The sequence below is a fragment of the Meleagris gallopavo genome, chromosome 12 (assembly GCF_000146605.3).
Source record: "Meleagris gallopavo isolate NT-WF06-2002-E0010 breed Aviagen turkey brand Nicholas breeding stock chromosome 12, Turkey_5.1, whole genome shotgun sequence".
In the NCBI taxonomy this organism is placed as follows: Eukaryota; Metazoa; Chordata; class Aves; order Galliformes; family Phasianidae; genus Meleagris; species Meleagris gallopavo.
This window is the reverse complement of record NC_015022.2, coordinates 13,588,629-13,611,530: the sequence shown is the minus strand read 5'-3', so window position 1 is coordinate 13,611,530 and position 22,902 is coordinate 13,588,629. Positions and strand designations below refer to the sequence as shown.

Sequence of the window (22,902 nt, the reverse complement as noted above, 5' to 3'; positions counted from 1 at the left end):
TTTTTTAATTCCAAATTCCAGCTCATCATTTACAATGCTGGCAAAGCTGCCCCAGTGAATTTAGTCTCATCATTCACCTTTGGGCTGTATAGTATCATGTATTCTACTTATCACCCAGCTCTGTCCAGTGGATCCCTCACAAGCCCTTATAGAACAAAGGGACAGAAATACCAGGATTTATGGCCAGTGACAGGAAAACATGGACACGCTTTGAATATGCAGAAGAACCTCTAAGTCACGTAGGAACACATCCAGGAATGCCACGCTGTGTAGCTGTGCTATCCCAGGACACCTAATGCACTTCAGGTCAGTAGGACTGCCCAGCTTTGGCCACAGCTGTGTTCAGTTATGGCTGGGACCTTGCTAAACATCATAGCAAGGAGAGAACTGATGGCAATGTCCATTCAGCTGATGGCTGAAAGCCTGGAGAGGGATGAAAGCACAAGTGCACAGAGCTTTAGATCCTAGAAATAATACTAACAACTGCAGAAGAAACACGTTTACAGCAGCACATACTTAAACTTTATTGTGATTTATTGCGTTAGAGCCATTTAACTGGTGACAAGCACTGCAGACAGAAGGATGAATGAGCCAAGCTAGTGAAGTTTTTGGTTTTGTTTTCTCCCCCCCAGGTGAACAACTTCACCCACAGCACCCACTTTAAATCTGCTGCAGTGGGTACTACTGCTGAAACCAATGAGCACTTTATGACAACCAGAGATGCTTCACTGGGTTACTCAACCCAAATTTCATATCTTAGACATCTGGAATACCTTTGAAATGTCATCACCACAATAATGAGCTCAACTCTGGGCTCAGCATATCTTAAAGCAGACATCACCAGCTTCTTCATCTCCTTTTGTTACATGGGTCACATTATTTGGCGCCCCACTGCAGTACATTGGGTCACAGCACCTACTCTGTAACAGCCCCTGCTTGCTAAAACATGATGGTGGAAATGACAAGGCATGCATCTCCTTTTCAGTCAACCTTAAACGACCAGTATCAGAATTTAAAGCAACCTGGGCAAACAACAGCTTCCTAACTATTCACTCTCCATTACCACGGCTGTCAATCTTTACCATAGCTACAACAAAAGAAAATATCAAGGTGCTTCCCTGCTGCTTACTATCACTTGAGTACAGACCAGTGCCACCTTACCTTCACAAGCACAGCACCACAGAGAGAAGAAACCTGAAGGCAGCCCTTCCACCGGCAACAAGTAGGACAAAAGCAACACGGAAAAACTTCCAGTGAGAAGTTAACAGAGCCTTACCTATGTACAGAGAGGAATCTTTCCGCCTCACGTGGTCGTCAATGTAGGAAACTCCCAGGGGCTGGACAGGGGTAGCACCAATGCCCAGGAGGACCTGTGCTCCAATGAGCAGCAAGTACATCATGTTGGTGGCAGTCCGATTCCTGCAGATAAGGTCCGGGTCTGGTCCCTCATCACTGGTGGACCCATTGGCAGCACATACATCCCTCCCTTCAGCTCCCCAGCGTATTTCCCCTGATTCGTATTCGTACTGGTGGGTCAGAAATTCAGGCAACGCGGAAAGGAGGGCACCCAAGGCCATGACAATCCCTCCACATCCTATCAAGCGTGGTCTGTGTCCTCGGGCTCCGAAGTAGCTCACAAAAAGGATGAGGGCCAGGTTGCCGATTTCAAAGCTGCTGGCAATGACACCCACGTCTGCGCTCTGGAGGTTGAATCGCCGCTCCAAGGTGGTTAAAACACTCACCTGCAACAGAGAAATCCAGAGAGAGTTACTGAAAGGGAATGAAAACCGTTTTCTGTCCTCCCTGTACGCCTTGCGAATCCTTGCACATACTTGGCTCGCATGCTAGCACAAGTTTAGGAAGCCAGTCAGAGACAGCAATGCACAAATAGGCAATTTGGCTGGCATAGAAGGCTTCCATTAAAGCATTTAAATAAAACGGTGATCAAATGGCTTAAACTGTTCGTGGATTAGTTAATGACTGAGATCTTCAATTACAGAATAGCCTTGAGAAGACAAGCAAATTAAGATTTACATAGAAGATTTAAACCTACTATGAAGAAGGAAAAGTGTAACGTGGTGGCTATTTAACTTGAAAAAGAGGCACAGGAATAGTCGTCAATCTCAAGACTGATGCAAAAAGGAATGACCTGTTCTTTGTATTCAAAAGGGGCAGGATAAGAAGCGACAAGCTGAAATGACAGCAAAGCTGACTCAGATTAAACACAAGGTTGGGGGGGGGGGGGGGGGGGTGGAAAGCAGCCTTCTGATGGCAAGGGATGTCAGGCATGCAAATATACTGCCTGAAGAGGCTGCAGGGCTACTGGAAAAGAACACAGAGCAGCATCTCTTAGGAACACTACAGGTATGACTGATCTTGCCACAGGGCAGGAAGATGGATCTGGTGATCTAAAGGCATCTACCAGTCTTGATTACGTGGGGCAATGAAACGCACCGTGGGTTTTACACAGTGGTCAAAACCCTGAGCAATGGGGGAGGGAGGGGAAGATGAAACACTGGGCACCTCACTTGCTGCCATCCTTGTTCAACAGAGAAAACTCAGTGCATTCTCATGTCTGAAGCAGTGTCTGATCTACATAGGAAAATAAAGAAATATAATCTTGAACGTGTCACAGAAACACCAAAAGCTTTTCCCTTAGATAAAAGACTACCTCGTTTTTCAGAATGCAAAAGATGACGACACTTAAGGTTGTCCTAAAACAGGCAACTTTTGCTGTTAAAAAGAGCCACACCATGCTGTAAAGACCTCACAGCAGAAGGTAGCCCCTGGATAGAGTAAAAATAGCCTCCCGCTGGAGGCACTGAAAATCTTTGCTGATAAACCTCACGAAGCAGGAGCCAGTCTGACCGACTTTGAAGTATTCTGACAGCAGCTCTTCTCCGGGGGCAGCTGGCCTCTGCTAGGGTAGAGCAGGGCACAGCCTGGACAAAGACAGCCCCATGAGCAACACGAGGGAAAGACAGCAGGAGCAGCCCCTCTGCTCTGCATAAGCAAAAGCCCTGAGACTTCAGCCAGAGAGGTGCCCAGAGTCAGGCCTACAAGAATCACTTATCAGGATTTTTGAGTATTCAGCCTTTGTCCTGTACAAACAGTTATCATTTTATGTCAGTGCTCAGATTCAGGAGCCAAGAACTAAGCAAGGGGAAAAATAAAAAAAGCAAAGAGAACCACAACCTAAAAACCTGAGCCCTCTGACTGAAGACAACCCCACAGCAAAGCCAAGTGAAGGTATGTGCGTGTCTGAGAGAGAGGAGACTGCTGCTCCATCTGGAACGCAGGGTGCAGCTCCTGCTGGGTGAGACAGTGCTGGAATTCACTGGGAGAAATGCTGACCTTGTGCATGATGGCACAGCACAGCCTGTCCCTGCTGCAGCGAGCTCAGCCGCTCTGTTTGGCAAACAGTGCCTGAGTGCACATCTAAGGGAGATGTCATTGTTCCCGACCCTCTGTGGGACCCGGCTGAGCAGCTGGGGACAGACACAGTTGCAGCAAAGCAGAGCTATGTATACAGCATCCTGCTGCCCAAGGCTGCCCCACCAGGCACTCCATTTATCACCCACAGCATGGATTGGTTTTACCGCAAGATGTGAGCTAATAGCGTCAGTGCATCGCACCAGCAGGGCTCCAGCCCCACGCAGCAAACATCAGCAACTCCTGCAGGCAGCATAAAGCCAGGCTCTGTGGACCCCTTCATGCTCCTGGACTCCAAGCACAACTTCCAGCCGCTTAAATGGAAGTTGATGGAGTTCAGCTGCTGACCTCAGAGGCAAAAATCACATCCACATTGCCCATTTCTGAGCCATACTCACATAGGAAACTCCTAATTATACATTTCAGCTGTGTAAACTGAGGCACAGAGAGCCAAATGTTAGTGAGGCAAGTACAGATGGAATTAATTCATGATGGAATAACTCAGGATGGTTGATCTGAAGCTAAGAGAAGCTATTTCCCAGTGTGAGTAGGTATTAACTAGTTTTGGAAGTCTCTCCTGCATTTGAACCTGCCTGCCAAATTGTCAGCTTTTACCATGCATTCATAAGTAACTTAAAAGCAGGCTGGCATTTAGAAACACTTTGGTGCCATGGCAGAGTGCTCAGATTTCGGAAAACTGGATTCCAGACTGCACCTTTCCTACATGAAACTCACAGTGACAGGGACAGTACACCACTGACAAACCTGGGAATTAGTACCAGCAGCCCCACCTGTCATTCTGCTCTCACTTCAGTTGGACTTGGGTTGTCCTTTCCCTTTTGTAATAGAACACAGTAGGGAGGGAGACTCAGTCTGCATTACTCCACGGTGCTGCTTTACTCTTCACTAACAGCTTCTTGCTTTGCTTTGGTGAAGAGACAAAAAGGAAAGGAGAAAGACCAAACTCCAACCGTCCTGATAAAGCAGGCAGGAGTTTATTCCTCTATTAAGTGATGTATCACACATCAGCCTCAAGCACCCAGAAGAAAGCAGCATCTGAGAGTGAAGCGCTGACACCAGCATTAGCAGAGCGGGCTCCAAAACACCCACAGCAATTGGGGGGGGAGCAAAAACCAAAGCCCAAAATAGGACTGGAAAATAAACAGGAAAAATGTCAACATGCAGATTTTGCATCAGAGAGCACCAGCAACAACTGCATTACATCCAGAGTGGCAGCAGCTGAGAGAGCACAGCCCAAATCCTTGCTTTAACATTGGCCGTGACCTTAAATACACACGCTGCCTACAATGCTGGCATTAGCATAGCTGAGATGTTACTAGCATTAATTCAAAGCCAACCTCTGCCCGTGGCTAAAATCATTCTTCCGTTCTCTCCTACACCCCACATTTACATGGCTTTCTGTGTGCAAGCATCTCCCAGCTGTAACCTGACTGATAGCTGCAGTCTGCATGCGGGAAGCTGCTGCTGCCCTTGTAACTGCTGGATCAGAAGACAGCACTGCGCTGCCCATATTTCCCCAGCAGATCAGCCATGGCAGCTCCCAGACACGAGCTCTATTTACCGAGAGTTATGTAAATGTTGCAAAAGGCACCACAGGTCCCTGTGAAATACTGACATCACGTGAAAGGGCTGTGAGGATTAGAAAGAGTTGCTGTGTGCTGAGAGCAGGGTGAGCACAGCCCACACGGATGCTGGTTCAGCATAAGGGATGCAAGAGGCTGGAGCAGCACTGGGGCTTCAGGTGGACAACCTCTTGTTAAAATGCAGTGGGATGCAGCCTGCAGCAGGAGCTGTGAGTTTGCTGTTTCCTGGCTAAAAGCAGCTCTGCTTTGCCTAGATCCCCGCTGCTCATGCGTCCTTACATCCGTGTGCCCTATAGCCCAGGCCTGAACAGGTCACCAGGGTGCTGTATCTGCCTTGTGCTGCAGCACTGCACACACACCAGCCTGCCAGTCCCATTCCCATCACCTCCTGCAGCAGGAATTGCCTTTCCATCCCCAGCTACATCCTCTGCCTCCTCAGTTCCCACTCAAGACATCTCCCACCCAGCACTAAGGTTTAGCTATGGCACTAGATACCAACAGCTGCTGCTTTGCAAGTTCACGCTCCTCCAGGGTAAGCCTGCACAAGATACACCAACTGAACTACTGTAACCTGCACCACTTTGGGCACCTGCACAGTGTCCTCAGAAGAAAGCCAGGCTGGGGATCTAAAGAAATCATGTAACCCGGCCTTCTGCCTTTGTGAACACATAACCTAACACACAATGACCACAAGTAATTAAAGCTCATTGTACATTATCTGCGAGCTCACAGACCTCATCTCCCTCCTCTTCTTACAGTGCCAGGGAAGGCTGCACTCCTGTCTGCCTCAGTCATGTCCAAACACTCACAGGGATCTGGGCTGAAGAGTCCCTACCAAGTCTACTCTGAAACACTTCACTATGATTGAAAAAAAGGAAAGTGATCTCACGTTATGCACACAGTAACAAACTTCCTACAGTAAAGGAGAAAAAAAAAATAAAAGAAATCAATCATCAGCTTGAATTTTTTTCAGCCAAAGCGACTTTTATTGCCATCCCTGTAACCAAACCCAGGGAAGCTTTTGTGCCTTTCTGGCCTTAGTTCAATAATACTTGCTCACATTCATCATTCTTGTCTGCCCCAAATCTATAGATCTTGGCGTTTCTGAGTGATGGCACATTTGTTCTCTCTATAGGCTGTTTATTTTGCATTAATGCTCAGCAAAAATGCAATCTGCAGACCTGCCTCACACTATTGCCCCACTTTATCACTAAGAAATGAATCGAAAGCTGGGGGCATGGTTATGGAGTCACATATATAGCGCACTGAAAATGGATATCATATTGTTCCTATCTCCAATGATCAAGTCATATTCACCCACAGAGTCTACAGATAAGTTCATTGTATTAATAATACGGAGTTATATATAGAAAACACATCGACTTTATGCCTGAAGGGCCTTTTTTAAAGGCTTCTTTTTAATGTAAAATACATTTTCCTCAGTTATGTGGTAAGAGATCGGACTTGAAGAGACATGTCTGCAGCGCTAAAGGGTGTAAAATAATTGCCTGGCAACTCAGTTCCCAAAGGAAAACAAACGCCAACCGTCTCCCACAGTCTCCATTAAAAACTGGGAAAGTCAGGTTTCCTCAAAGAGCCAAAGGAGCCATCCTGGAACAAGCACAGCCAGTCCCACGTGCCTTCAACCTCCTTTCTTTGGCTGTCCCCTGGGCCACCCTTCCAGCACCCAAGCAGGACAGGGCTAAGGGAATGGTGAGGCTATGGGCACGGCCCAGTCAGGCTGCCGATCACTCCTTTCAACACCTCCTCAATTTCCACCGATGGGAACGATGTTCTCACTGCAGATGCTGACACCTGTGCTGGCTTTGGGCATGTGAATGCACGGGAAAACAAAAAAGGGTGGTGAGCCCAACACACCCAGGCTGGCTCCGCTCAGGGGCTGGAAATAGTCTCTGCATAGAAATTTGCATTCACGTGACAGGGATAATAGACGCTGCAGCTGAACCTCTGCTGGGAAGTAGGGTGTTATTAGCTTGACTGTTGCTGCTGGCCTAGAAACAGCATAGGCGCATGCACCAGTAAATCTGCAAGTTCCTGTGCTGGTGCCAGTATGAATTTACAGCTCGGATCCATGCTCTGCTCCACTGCCTGGTACGGGCAATTTAGTCCATATTCTAGGGACCAGCTCTGAGCTTATTGATGAGGTCCAAGTTAAGCACATGCTCAAGGTCAGGATTTTCAGTGGCCTGAGCAGAAAGGAGACTATTCCATGCAGCAAGAGAAGCACAGCACTCCTGCTTGAGAAGGATGCATGTCTCCTTCCTTCCTTGCTGCAAGTAGAAATCTTTCTGCTACTTCTCATATCGCACTGTGCCTCAGTAGCCCATATTTTGGTAGCCATAGCACTTTCCACCATTTCAGCAAGCGTGAGATCCATACAGATCAAATGTGCAACATAAAAATTAACCTCTGTGGAGCAGACAATCATTGCAGCAACCACCACTGAGGTGCTGCTACCTTCAGCATCTGCTTCCAAAGGATCCCTATGGGATAGCAGGGACTGGCCCCTTTCCGTTCCTCCCCTCAGGAAGAGCAAAGAGTGCTGCCCCATTTGAAGAGATAGGAGCACAGAGGCTGTCAGGGGGTGTTAATTGCAGCCTTCCCCCTCACGTCCATCATGAAACGACACTGAGTCACCAGCAGCTCAAAATAGACACAGGTACATAGCACCAGGCCACACCAAACTACGTAGAGAAGCCTGAAAAGCTTTTTCTGTTGCTCTGAAACAGACACATCACATTTCTTCCTCTCTACAAAACCCTTCTGACGTCCCAACCTATGGGAATATTATCACAGCCACTGACTCAGTGTCCACACAGCCCTTCTGCTCCCAAGCTTGCCGAAGATTCACCTCACTGTATGAATACAGGTGATATTTCAGTCTCTGACAAATTATCTGCATAAATATACCCAGTGCTGGAACCCATTTGTAGCCCACACTTCCCTTTAGCAGCACACATACAATAAAGCTAGCAGGCAAACAAACCCTTATTTTTAAGCGTTGTGTCACTTTCATTGGCAGCAAAAGAACATATTGTGAACATGCACAGAGCTCAGGCCTCAACCCCAGCACAGAACAGCACTGCTGGCACATTTCAGACCGGGAGGAGCATGAATTCCACGCGCAATAAGCACACAGCAGCAGGGGTTCACAGAAAGGGGCCAGCTCAGCTGTGAAAGCAAACAGCCACAGGAATGCATCAGAGCATCTCTGATACATTCAGAAGCAGATTTTTTTTCTTGTGACCAATGAGCAGCTGAATGGAGCCAGACAAAAAGTAACCTGAACTGTACCATACCAACTTAAATGCAGGCTCCTACAGAGAGACAGCTACCCCTGACACAAACAGGGCTGCAGTAAGATCCACCCGTGGGCCCTGAACTGTGCAAACAGGGCACCTTCATCCTGGGTTCAGCTCCAGACCAGGGGCTCCGATCTGCAGTGTGCAGACAGGTCAGTGGAAACACAGAGAAGAGATGGGGTTCACATCTCCGGGGGCTCTTACTGCAAAAAAAACCCTCTTCTACGGGCCACCAAAGCACCAGAGAGGCAGGATTCTGACCTGCAACACTGCAAGGCCATCATTTCACTCTTTGCCTCTCCCCCCCCCCCAAATTAATGCAGATCTGCAGTGAAGACTTTACACTGTAAGCAGGGCTACTTACCACAACAGAAACCACAATGCAAGCCTGATAAGAAAACCTGTCATGCAAAGGACTTCACGTTATCTTAATTTATGATGAAAAGCTGAATTCGGGACTAAGAGTTGTACTGAGTCATGTCACAGCGCAGGTGTGAGACCCGCAGAGCTGACTGCAGCATCTCTCCCAGCACCAGGAGAGAAGCAGGGCAAAAGTGACACATGCAGGGCACTCTGAAGCAGCGTTAATACAAGGCTTTGATAGATGCTGAATTCATTTTTCAAAGTTGGAGGACAGCAGTGATTATATAAAGGCTGTATGCTGAGAGAGGAGGGCTTCTGACAGGTCCTGCTCCTTTTCCCCCCCCATCTGCTTTGGTTCTGATATGTCTTAGGTTCCACTCCCCACCATGGATGCGCGGCTACAGCAAACAGGAACTCAGCTTAAAGAGAACTTAGAGCCGTTTCTCATCAACCAGAACAAAAATACTTCTGTTTAGTAAGTGATGGGAGGAAGGAAGCCACTTAGAAGGGAACTAACAAAACAGCCATGTTGCATACTGACTCACAGCATTTTGTGGTAACTCACAAGATAAAGGCATAAAACTTCAAGTCTCTGCAGGTGGTGTTAGGGGTCTCCAGCACCCAAATGCCAACACCCCACGCCGGTCCCACAACCAGATGAGCTGCTTCTCCCCACCTCACACTGCAGCCCACACAAGAGCTGTCCGTGTCATCCTGCTCATTTGCTAAGTAACACCCTCCTACAGAGCTGCTTGCAAAGCACTGTGCTCTGCTTCCACGCCGTCCGAGAGTACAAAGGGGAGCTGTGTGCCTGCTGCTGCCGAGCTCCCCAATGTGGAGCAGGGCAGGCGTGGAGACGAGCGCAGAGCTTGTGGTGTAAACAGGCAAGGAGGCAGGGTGAGAAGGTGCTCTGACCTCTATTCCTGCCTGAGAACCTTGCTGTTATCTGAGTGCTTCAGGTGCAAAGAAGTAGGGTGCAAGTTGTGAAGGGCAGACCTGTGACATGTGCACATCAAAGCTGGGCAGCTCAGAGCACAGCACACCATGCAACTTTATATCCCCCCACCATCCTATCATCCCCACATTGCCACTTCGCTCCTGAACAGAAGGTGATTTACACTTGCCTTTTAAAATAACACACACACAAAAAAAAACCATACAGGCAATAAAACCATCTTGTAGTTAAAGAATAATTAACTTTGAGATCTAGCTATTGCTTGCAGACTTCTTGTAGTCTCACTTGGACTCAACGCGTTCCCTGTAAAACAGATAGAAGCAATGAGATGCCTCACCAGATGACAGGAGCCCTGTTCCTTGGGGTTCACTACGAAGCGAGCTATCAAAAAGCCAATGAACAAATGTGTCTGCTGAGGCTGTACACACAGATGGCCAAATTTCACCCCATGCCTGCAGTACTAACAACCACTCTAGTTAGAGACAGGCACTGAAGAGCAGCTTACATGGTCCCCTCCCTCACTGTACAATCACCAGACCCTGCAAAATTCATTGAGCACACCCAAGAAAAACATAATCACCACCTGCTCCACTTAGCCACCAAAGCCTGAGATGAGCAAAGCACAATATTACAGGGTTGGAATGGCTTTGCATTCCTTGTTCAACACCATGCCAAACACCAGACCAAAAAATGAACACAAGCACATAACCCAGCATAATTAAGCCTCTGCTATGCCAGCAAAGCAGTCCAGGCAGTTCCTAACACAGGTTTCCTATACCAAAGGATGATGCTGGAGATATTTGCTGATGCATCCAGTCCACCCTCCATGGAGGAAGCTGGAAAACACGGGCTGTAAGTTACATTAATTCCAACTGTCTGATGGGTGTAGATCATTCTTTATGCAATTTTATTAGCTGCTAGGCTCAGTGTTCTGTCTGCTTTAATGTAAGCCTATTAAAGCTTTCCTTGTAGCTTCATGCCTGTTTTCTTCCCATGAGTATACCCCCAGCACCCATTTCGCATGCCACACTTCCATCTCTTTCTGCATTTCTTCATTCATTCTTCACAGACAGCTGTTACAGGAATGTCATTCCCTTTATACTCATCTCCCCCTGGTTCCTGCCTCCCAAAAGTACTAATTACAAGGCAGTTTATCAGCCAGGCACATAATGTTTAGTTTATAATTCCAGCCTGCTTCAAATGAAGCCAGGCACCATTGAAGCAATCCACTGCAATCAATAATAGGCAAAGAGATTTTTCAGAAGCACTTAAGTGGCTTTGGAACGAAAGTGCCATTTTCAAAGAGACACTTAGAGTAAGTCACTTCTGTCAATTTGACTGTGGCTCAGAAAGCATCTCTGAAAAATAATACCCTCAGGCTCTTCAATCCATCACTACCACAGAGCAAGTAAAGCAGCCCCAAATAAGACTTCCTGCAAAGGCTCAAAAAGCAAAGACTGAGTGTCCACAATCCCAGCCCACAAGATGCCCACAAAGTCTGGCTACACCATAACCACCAAAGCAGCTGATGGAGAGAAAAAAACCCAAAGAATGCCCGAGGAAGTCCACGACAAAGCCAGGAAATGAACTCCAGTGTCACAAGGCCCCAGTCTGCATCTTCACCAAGAACTGCATAAAGTAGCTGTTGCTTAGCCAACAAGCATTATTCCATGGCAAAGCGGTCTTCTCCCAGGTCTGCCACGTGTCACGTTGCTCAAATGCATATGCAAAGAGATTTCCTTGGGCACAGACATCAGTCTTGACTGATGAAGGAAGTCAGTTTGGACATGACAGCTCCAGACAGCCAACTGCAAAGCAAAACCCTGCCTTTAAAACATTACCCACATGTGGCTGGAGTTTTCTTCTATCCCGCCAAGATGCCACCATCAACAGACTCTGCCTAGAGAGAAGTTGCTCTGAAGAAACAAGTTGCTGCTTCCCTATTTATCTCCTGGTTTTGGGAGCAGCTGGGGCAAGGGAGAGAGCAGGGGTGCTGAGAATCAGATTGAAAGTGCCCAAATCATTGCAATATGTGGGAACAAATAAAGGAGAAAGCAAAGATCATTTTGGTTCCCGCTTGCATTTTCACTGCTGCAAAGTGCTGTGCATCTCTTAAAGGTAGCACACCATGAAGCCTCAGAGTGTGATCTCTGATAGAAATCCGTGATGTTCTGGCTATGCTCTACATCAGAATCACCAGACACGCTCCACTCATGCCAAAAGGCACTGATAATTAAACCAGAAGATGGTACTCTGCCACAGCCCGTTTGCAAAATACTTGCTTGTTTGGACCAACCACCAACCCCATCATACTACACTGTCATCTCAGCAAGTCATTTTGAAGTTGGGTGTATGTGAGTATTGAGCTGGGAGATTGAAGAACCAGGAAAAGCCCACTCAAGACACCAGACCACGTAACCTTCTATCGATTCTCAGACTCACAGTGGCTTCCACAAGAAAGCACTCAATTCAGTGAAGCCTTATAAAGTCCTCACAGCTCCACTTGATGGACTTTCCTCGTGTGTAGAAAGAGCTCTCCAAGCAGTGAAACTCTGCCTTCATAACTTCATTCCAGACTTTCCCTTCTTTGACTCAAAATCTTGACTATGCAAAATATCCAAGTGGTTTCAAGCTCTTATGCTGAGAAGTAAAAACATCATTTTCTGGATGCAAACCAGCCAGTTTATCCTCAACACAATGCTCTTGCTTCAGCAATGCAATGAAAGCAAAGAGAACTTTGCATGCAGATTTACCAGGGCTGTTACCTGGCCAACAGATTGCTCTCTGGACATCCATCCAGCCATAGAACACCCAAGATGTAAAGTATCAATACGGGAGCATCTTGAAAAAAAATGAACTACATGGGATCCTGGAAACTGTTCAGACACGTACATCAGAAGAACGCAATCTGCACTTAAAAACAGCAAAGATCTCATTCTAGAGGCTGCATTTACACCTTATTGTAGAAGCTGCACCCAAAGTTTCCCGGGAGTCATTACACACAACTACAGTGATTCATTAGGGATCTATTTAAATAACAAAGTAAAATAAAAAAAATCTGGCTAAGGACTTGTCCAGCATTAAGCTGAATGATTCAAATCAGTAAGTTTGTCCTCAGCTTCAAGAGGCTAAACCTTAGGCCCCAAGCATGTTCACAAGAGAAAGCAAGAAGAAATCTGAACCTTCTGCCTTGTCTACGAGCACTGAGATTAAGAGCAATATGGCAGCCCTGATGTATCCTAATTTACAACAAACACTGGATGTCTGTATAAGGCCTGCATTTGGGAAAGATTGTACCGTTAGCCAAACGACACAGCAAACTGCAAGCAGCAAACCCACAAAGCTGTGCCCATAGCACATGATTTGTTAGGATGACTTAACTTCAGTGCCCATCAAGCAACTCCCAAGCTATTTTCCAAATCCATTCATTCGCAGAAACATTTGTTAATACAGAAGTGGCATCAAATGAGCAAACAACCACTTAGAAGCGAGAAGTTTATTTAGCTACATGGGATGTTTGAAATAGCCTTTGCTCTTCAGATCTTTCAAGTTGGTAGGTTTGAAGCTCAAGGATAGCAGGAAAGCATTTTGGTAACCTCATGCCAGCTTCCTTCATACACACTGTCTTTTTAACATTATTATTGCGGCTTGCAGAAAGAAAAGCACAAACCCCAGCACGGACCAGCACCACAGCTCAAGAGCTCAAACAAGCCATGAGTTTTTTGTTATCACCTTTTCATGACAGAAACACAAACCAGGTGGCAAACCACCCCTCTGCACCAGAGCAAGACAACAGGAAGACAACATGGCATGCACATCCCTGCAGAAGCACAGTCGAGGTCAGGAGGTGATCACAGTGCTGAGCACCTCCAATGGGACCAATCAGGGGATCACACAAACCAGGGGATAATTCCCAAGGAATACTGTTGCCCTTCACAAACAGGCACCCCCAGACAAGGCAGCCCTTCAGCAGCAGCTCCTGCCCCTCAGCCAGCAGCTGCGCTGACTTCAGACATAAGGACCTGCAATTATAACTAGCAAAAGGCAGCAGGAAACAAAGTGTGCATCTCATGCAGAGGCTGAAAGGCCCATTGTAATTAACTGCTCCCGGCCCTGTACTTTGCGCAAGACAAAAACAAAAACATTTTTCTGTTACTGGTAATCCCAAACAACTGCTGCCCTATTTCTCCTACAGGACCTACATGCTCAAGGTTCTCTCTTTGGCAGCGCTTGGTGAGCTCAACACCAAGCAACATGGACACCCTTCCACAGGAAAGGTAAAGCTTTCCAAACACTTCAGAGAGAAGAGCTTTACCAAACCGTGGCAATTACAGCTCTTTCTGCAGCTCAGAGTAACTACAAGAAGCAAACTTTTGGGCTGGAAAATGACAACTCCAAACATCAGCTTGTTTTGTTTTGTTTTTTTTTTTGAAGTCAAGACCTTGTTACACATTGTGATTTTCCTGTTGATTCCCAATTAGAGGGAAATAAAACAAACTACCCCTAGTTTGGCATCTCAATATATTGTGCAACACTGCCAACAGTATCAGGAAGAGTAGCAACCATGCTTCCAGCAGATGGAAGTCATCAGCATGGCTCAACAAGCAGCAAGATACCACCAGGGCATCTCTCCTTCACATTGGCACAGGCTGTCCAAGAGGTGGTGGAGTCACCATCCCTGTTTAGTAAACATGGAGATGTGGCACTGAGAGATGTGGTTGGCGAGCATGGAGGATGAGTTGAGTTTGGACTGGGTGATCTTAGAGGTCTTTTCCAACCTTCATGACTCCATGATTCTTCCAAATTGTTTTCTTTCACTCAGTATTTGCAACTTCTCTTTGGGAAGCTTCTGATGCTGATCCTCTTTTTCCCTCAACATTCCTCAGTACAGATTAGTATGTCTACATCCAGGTCTGGTGTTATTCAGAAGTGTGGGGGATTTGTCCTGCTACTGTACAAAGCACATAACAGGCTCCCTGCAGCCTCTCACAGATTGCTTTCCAGCCACAGCGTGATGTACTCCAGCATCCTGGGAGAACTGCTCCCAGGCAATTCTCATTTCTATTGCTAAGTATGCACCTACCCCCGTATGCACAAAGCCAAGGAGTGGGAAGAGGTAGCAGCTATTTCATATCCTCCTTCCCAGAAATAAGGAACAAAACCCCTAAAATAACCTTTCTGCAGCTCTTACTGTTGCAACTCTACCAAAGAAAGCAAATAACATTTGCTGCTCAACACAGACCTCAACTATCAGGTATCACCTTGAAAAAATATGTTGTGTGTGTGTTCTTCAATGCTGCTCCTTATATATTGACCCAAGAACAATGACCATTTCAGTGCAGCAAGAAAATCTAACGTTCAGTGGGAGAATATACCACTAGAAGTGACATCCACTGAAGTGTTTCTATATTCTTCCACACCCACATCACAGATCCTTTCCCGAACAGCCACACTTTCATTTTCTTTGTGGGGGGAAAAAAAAAATATAGAGAGAAAACGTTGGATTCAGACACAAACATCAAAGCACCAAAGAACTTGAAAGGAAATCTGACATAGTTGCTTCAGAAACCATAATGCTGATGAGTCACGAAGACCTCAATACAAGTGAATTATCCAGGTTCTTTCAAACACTTCACTGTCATTCTATGGATCACCGTAACACTGAATTTTAAGTCCTTCTCCAGCTTCGGCAAACTAAGGAGTTATGAATTACACAGACAAACAGCACAGTAAGTGTTTAAAAGGACAGTTAAATATTAAAAGTAAGAGAACTCTAGCAATCTCCGCCAAGAAAGCAGACCATTATGAAGCATGGAAAAAACAACTTTGCTCCCACACCTGCCCTTGCAGCCACACGTTTACAATTCATTGGGTCTGCTAGCATGCAGAAATCATCCATGGGATCACTGCAGACACTGAAAAGATAAAGATGTTTAGAAATATGGGGAGATGAACCATCTGCTTGACAGGGAGAAAGGATAGATATTATGAGGAAGGGACAACAGAAAAGAAAAACAAAAATCAAACCAAAGCAAATTGCTTTTCTCCTTCCTGAACCACAGAAAAATAGACTAATAAATATTCCAACAAACCCGAAAGACTTTGCTTTTATGCTTGCTGCAAGCAGTCGTATAAAATTATGGATTGCTTTCAGGCACCGCCACAGTGCGAGCTCCTGTCATTGATCTGAAACTTCAGTGCAGTGTAGTGGAAAGAGGGAGCCTGTCTCCCTCCATTCAGTAAGGAATGTTTAGGTATCAAAATGCAGAAGCACATCACATCCAGAATAAGGTTGGAAGAGAAAGATGCTAAGTGGAGAGCTGAAGGAGTCTAATTTCAGCTCTGGTATCTTCCCTATCTTTGCTCAGTGGGAAGGGGCAGTTATAGTCATATTTGCTTCATAGGTTTTCAACTCTACGTGCATCCTCACTTGAAAACTGGGAAAAAGGGGTCAAGGAATCAGAATATCTTCAGCTGGAAGGACCACAAGGACCATCAATCCAACTCCTGGCTCCACACAGGTCTACCCAAAACCCATATTTCTGAGAGCATTTCTCCATGCTTGTGTCCATCTACTCAAACTGAAATATCTCAGACGTAGGGACCATCTCTCTGAGCCTTTACAGAAAGCTTCCCTAACTGGGCAGAGCCCTCCCTGCACCAACAGAAAGAAGTGCCAGATGCTGCAGAACTCCATCAACAGTTTGAATCACCATTAATTACACTGATACTGTACAAAGTGTGAAATCTCTTTCTTGTAGAGTAGGCAATGCCATTTGCAAGAAGTGGCACTGAAAGAATCAGAGAGTCTAAGAGTTGCAACACAGCGACCTGGAGATGGGACTTTTGGGGTTCTAGTCGTGATTTTGCTGCAGATAAAATGAAACCTGGTAAATCAAAATCTGTGGCCCATTTTTGTACACAATAGAAAAATGATTTCTTCTTGACTTCACGGGAACACTTCTACACGAAGTATTATCACCTGGTTATATAAACTTCCTCAGATGATGTCTCAAATACATCACTTTGCAGAATCATCTGGAGTTAATCAGAAGACAAAGCTAGGCTAATTCATCCAAGCTGCAACCTCACCTAGTAAGTAGTGTTATCCATTGCTACTGCAAAAGGACAGCCAGAGACCAAGGAACATACAAATAAAGAAACATTTTAGCTCATTATACACAGAGGACAAATTCTTCTTGATGAATTGCAGAATAACTCTTTTGAAGCAGTAAATTTATACTGCTGTAGCGGAACAGAAGCTGGGTCTTGAACTTTCACAGTAGCCTGAAAGTAAGGGAAAAGAAAGTTCATGCAACTTGAGAAATGCTCCTGTCTGAGGAACAAGGAATATCTGCTTACCTGGCACAGAAGGAGAGGGATCACAGCTCAGCTGACCCCTGGGATGGGTGCTATGCTACAATTTCAAGAGTCGCACTGCATAACGTTACTATGCACAAACAACCCAGACCTCCACATCACTGAATTCTCTCACCTAATTCATGATCCCTTCAAACCTCAGCTGCATTAATACTGAAAGACAGTAAAACTCACAGATCTGTTCATCACACAGGCACACAGCCATTGCAAAAGAGTTACAGGGGGCCAAGGATAGCTAAAAGAAATGAGACTTGGTTGTGCTTTTTAATTTTTACAGTGGATCATAACATTTCTAACAGACTGCTCTTTATTTCAGGGCTCACAAGTGTTGCTCAGTCTCACTTGTATATATGTTTTCCATATAAAGGCACATTTAATCAAGAAGCCATTGGATTTTAAGTTTGGATTTACACTGCAAATGGCGCAGAGCGTATATTATAAGAGATAAACATGTAGCTATCCCCTTTTCATCTATTAGCAGAAGGTAAATTAAAGCTTTAAACCAAAGTGTAAATGTCACCTACTCACAAGCCTTCCTTGGTACTCAAAATCCAACCTGGAGAATGGAACAGAATTTGTTTCTACTCATTTGCATGAAGTTTTCACGTTAATGAGCCAACAACGACCTGAAGTACAGAGGAGCCTGCAGGCACCAGAACCCAGAGCTGAGCACCCAGAGCTGAGCACCCTTCTCCCCCACCCTGCAGTCACAGACCCTACAAACACCAGCAGGCTTCCGAGACGACTATGAATGCACTCAGCAGAGCCGGTTCAGAATAACTTTCTGTGCAACTCAGCTGCAAAACAGACAATATTCCCTAATGGGAAAGGCATACTAGAAACAACTTTCCAGAAATAACATAGCCAGCAAAGATGTATTAAGGAAAAATGAACTGTAAGCAATAACCAGCCAATGCTTGGCAATCTTCACCCCCGTTAAAACATTTATTTTCTCTCTGTGTTCCCCCCCCCCTTAAATGCCCCAGTGACAAATAAATTATGAACATTACAGCTAATTTATTACTCAGCACTGCTGAGAACAGAAAGGAAAAAAAAAAGTACAGTGATATTTTAAAGCAGATTCTTATTCTAGGAAAATAAATACTTGAATAAAAAACAATAACTCGGTATGTTCAGTGGGGAAAAAATGCTTTTGCAGTTAAGCCACTGGGGTGAAGCACCCGAAACTGGAATTCCTTGCTGTGTCAGGGCTGAAGCCACTTGGACTCTGCTGCTCTTAACTGAGCAAAAGTTTGCTTGATGCCTTCAGCAAAGAATACAGAATCACACTTAATCCCAGCTTCATCCCCCACACCTCCTGCAGAACACTTCCCATCCAGGCCATCCAGCCTGCAGGCACTCGGGGACAAAGGCATTCCCTGGGTACCATTGTACAGCAGCACGCACAAGAGGGAGCCTTCAAGCACCGCAGTGCTGCTGTGATAAGCGGGCCTTAATGGCATCCTCCACGTGGACATTGCTATTGACCTCGAGGCCAGTTGGACAGGGTCACTACCGCACTTGGACCTAAGAGGAGAACAGTGCTGTATTTGCCACATTTAACGTGGGGGAGGAGGGGCTGCACACCGAAACGACTTTAAAACCCCAGCTCCAAATAGTGCTCTTAGCTCCACCTCACAGGACATTATTTGTGTCTGCTCCAGCACGAGCCCTTTGATGACTGATGTCTGTTTTTATCTTTCATCCCACTTCTTCCTCAATTTGGTATTTCAAAGTCTTCGTTAATAATAGTAATAAAGACCCAAAAGAAGGAACACATCCCTTAATGGTCTGATTTTTGCGCGGTCCTGTGCAGAGCCAGCAGTTGGGCTCAATGATCCATGAAGTCCCTTCCAACTCCGGATATTCTATGACTCTATAGTGTCACACACCACATCAGTACCCACAATCTCACCTGGTCTTTCACACTACTGCTTTTTACTGCAGCACAGGCAAAGCTCTTGCCGCAAAGTTAAGCACGGCTCCGAAGTTTTCATTCAGGAAAACAAGAAACAATTTGGCATTCATTCCCACACCAACACCAATGCACCCTCCTGAGGAAAGACTAATTATTTTCCTTTCCATCTCCAGCTCAGGCCAGTCATCCCCTACCACTCGATACAACACATGAATAGCTACATTCAGAGCTGCAGCAAACAGAGACATCTCAGTAGAGCTCTGTAAGAACAGCCATACCCAGAGCACACCAAGGGACTGCTTCCCAATGCACTTCCCATATGCATGCCCTCCATCTAAAGAAGCCTGTGACTTTGGCAGATGTTGGGTGCTCGCATCTAGGTCAGTTCAAACCGGAGTGATCTGAGGCTAAAGGACAGAGGGAGAGAAAATTAAATTGCTCTCCTGCTCCACAAACTGTGCCTGGCAAACCAAGAGCCCTTCGCCTTTTGCTACAGTGTGATTTCACCACTGGCCGGGCAGAAGCCTTTGCCAGGCAGGGTGATAAAACACCCCGGCGACAAACCATCGGGAGCACGGGAAGCATCAGCACCAATTAAAACACTCCAAAATATAACACTTGCAGGAATTCAAGGAGTGGAGGGGGAGCTGCTGCCGCGGTATGCGAATCAGCGTGATGAAAAGCCCCATGGCTGCACAGCCAGCACGCTGCTGCACTGCCTGAAAGGCACAGGGCTGCAAAATGCACGTTCCCATCTCTCCCTCCTCGTGCCATCTGCACCAGCTAACGCACAGTTCTTCCATCAGCAGACCTCAGCTCCCAGAGAACAACCCAGGGGCTGGAAATCATCCAGGCTTTCAGAAGTTGCTGCTAAACCCTGAGTAACTTCTGCAGCAGGAATGCCCGCAGCCTACAAGCAGTGCTCTGCCCAGCACCGCTGCAGTTGCTGAGAAATTCAAGTTTCCAAAAGCAAGCAGGAATAATGAAATAAAGCCAAGCAAATGCATGCTCAAAACCTTACAGGAATATGGAAATAACAGGGTGTATTCAACAACCCTAGAAATTAAGGCAGAAGCACAGGTTTGCATTTACATAAGCAGGGTACGGCACCGAGTCAGTTTGGAACACGTGCATTTTGCAGGCAGCAAGAGCAATACATTCTGGAACGTGATCTTGATCAAATATTCCCTAAAACTTCACAGGAAGAACCTCAGAGACACCACACTAATTAAACATAGGCCACCACTATTGGCATCCTGCGGTATTTTCACTGCGGAGTTCTGTGGGAAAAAGAATTGGACTGTATAGATTTTTATCAGCATTTATTATTTATAAAGCCCTGTTGGCAGGCACGATGTTTTATGAACAAATAAAAGTGAACGATCTTTGCTTCAAAACCACATAATGAATGTATACTTTGCACATACACTCGAGCAGGCACCGCTAGTTCATTGTGCAGGGAAGATAAGGGAAAAAAAGTTCTACATCTCCAAAAAGATTAAGAAATAACAGCACTCCCTTTTACACCTACTGACACGAAAGGCAAAACCAAAACTGAGCTTTCCAACCACTCCTAACGAGCCAAGCCCATCTCATTTCCTTACCACGCAGAGGTGTTGTCCCCATGCAGAGCCAGGCAGATAGAAGTGAGGAAATCCACTTGTCACCATATAAGGCAAAAAGAAAAGAGAAAGGTTTCTCTTCCTGAGTTGCAAATAACCAGGGAACACAATAACGAGGGAAAGCTACTCACGGGGCCAAGCAAAGTATGAACGTGGTGCTCGGTCACCACTGACAAGCTAAAATTAGTAGCTTATCCAACTGCCCAGAACTACATACTGCTACTGCCTCCCCAGCGTCTCCCTATTTGTCTTTCTGGTTGCTCTCCCGTTGGTCTCACCTGTTAATTTGTCCCTCAGGGAGCAGCCACACCAAGCCCAGCAGTGAATTAATTTGCTCCCAGCTACACCTGAGCAACTTCACAGTGCTCAGCTGTGCTTGGTCCTGAGACAGCACCTGCGAGCAGCACCTGGCCTCACAGGTCTGCAGAAGTGATTAGGTCCCCCAAGCCTTCACTATGCATTGCTCCCATCCTGCTTCTGCTCCCCCACGACACCTGTAAGTGCAGCACTCACCCCAATTCACCCTCCAAAGATAATTCCACACTTGCATCTGTTCGTTGTACTGAGAACTGCGTGGTATTTGCAATGACGGATGATGAATTATACAGGGAACACTTGCACAGTGCAACTGGGCCACTGCTTACGGATAGTAGGAACTGTTTGGAGCTCCTTTTTCTTTTATTTCTCCCACTGACCAGCTACCTGGCTGGCATCATGGCACGATGTCAGCTTGGTGAGGATGCACTTCACTACTGAGAACAGCAGCACCTGGGCCGTTAACAATCAGAGGAAGGAGCAGAGGCTCTGGCAGCATGTTTTCCAAAATGCTCCAACATGCAGCAAGTGCACAACTTCAGTGCAAAGCACAGCCCGAGAGATGGGAGAAACAGGACAAGAACTGCAGGGCTGCAAACAGAGTGCGATGCAAAGGAGTTTGGCGCTCAGGACTGATCTGCTGATCCTGCACAGCAGGTGCTCACACACCAGCATGGTGTGCCCATACACACACATACATACATATTTCCAGCATCCTGGTGCCCGCTGGGTGACATCACCTCCACGGGTCACTCCTTGGCCATGAGTTGGACGAAGGATTATCCCTGGTTCATTCAGGCTGACAGCTCACTTGGCAATGAGCTCAGTGGTAACAACGTACTGACACACTAAAGGTGCTGCTCACATAAGAGAGAATTACTGAATTTATCATAACACAATTCCTTTGGAATTACAGGTACATTCCAAACTAAACTGATGTGCTCTGTAATATAGAGATGACTGCGAATTTCCATGCCATGTTTATGAATAGCGAATATTAACCACATTCATTTTAGCCACATACCTTGAAAAATTACAGATCACACAGAGTACAAATTTACATAATTAGATGAGCCTGAGAGAAGCAGCGCTAAGTACCAAATACAAGCACAGAATGCAGAGCTCTTACACTTTATAATATATTACGTGTACAGCCTCAAAAAGCCTTAAAGATTACGACTACATTTCTTTTCCATGGAAACTATAGTTCTCAAATCCAGCACGCTATTTTGAGAAATTTGATTCAACTCTCCACTTGCATCTGCAGAAAGCACAGCCCTTCGTGTGCTCGGAGAGACGGGCTCAGCCTCACGGACACCTTCTCAACTCTTTCCTACGGTCCTGCTCTGACAGCAGACCGCAATAAGACTCAGCGCAAAGTCTTGTTGCGTTTGCTTACCGAGCAGATGCGTGGGGCTGCTGCGCTTTACCACCTGAAGAGGATGGGGGAAATTAGTAGCATAGGGATTAACGGGGAGGGGGGGAGGTTGTGGAATGCCTCCTCCTCGCAGGTTTTCTCGGCGTTCACCCAGCACAAGGAGCCGGGCCCCGCACAGCGCATCCATCCCCGCGCCCCGGCTGCGGGCGCCCGGAGGAGCCCGAGCTGCGGCCGCACACACGAGAGGGGCGACGGGCGGGGAACCCCTCACAGTGCTGAGTCATTTAAGCCGGGAAAAGCCGGGCTGGAGTCAGACGCGCACACACATACACTCATACACATACAAATACGCAGCCGCGCTTCCCCACGGCTCTGCCCGGCGAGCTGCCCCGCGCTCACGGCAACTTCCCCCGGTGCGCGGCTCGGCGGGTAGCGGAGCACTCACCAGGTAGGCTCCCACGGTACCCTGGGCCAGCATCAGCGCGCACTCGGACACCAGGAAGAGCTGGATGCTGGAGAAGCAGGACACCTTCCTCCGCCGCCTCCGCTGCTTCGCCGCGCCGGCCCCCGGCAGCTCTCCGCCGCCCGCCGAGCCCCGCTTCCCCGGCATCC

At 46.6% G+C, this 22,902-nt stretch overlaps 1 protein-coding gene across 4 annotated transcripts in view; it reads right to left on the bottom strand.

Moving 5' to 3' along the window:
• SLCO3A1 (solute carrier organic anion transporter family member 3A1) overlaps nucleotides 1-22,900 on the bottom strand; it is a 136,846-nt gene extending 113,946 nt beyond the window's left edge. For 3 of the 4 annotated variants that reach the window (XR_004161071.1, XR_004161070.1, XM_010717501.2), the window contains exons 1-2: nucleotides 22,736-22,900; nucleotides 1,277-1,742 (exon numbers count right to left, since the gene is read on the bottom strand). Coding sequence is in view for 2 of the 4 variants with exons in the window: in XM_010717501.2 (XP_010715803.1) it covers nucleotides 1,277-1,742; nucleotides 22,736-22,900 (631 nt within the window). In the remaining 2 variants the exon portion in view is untranslated. Of the gene's footprint in view, nucleotides 1-1,276; nucleotides 1,743-20,579; nucleotides 20,733-22,735 lie in introns of those variants that run through there. The other variant, XM_010717502.3, reaches the window with a different exon arrangement.
• Between the last annotated feature and the right edge of the window lie 2 nt (nucleotides 22,901-22,902).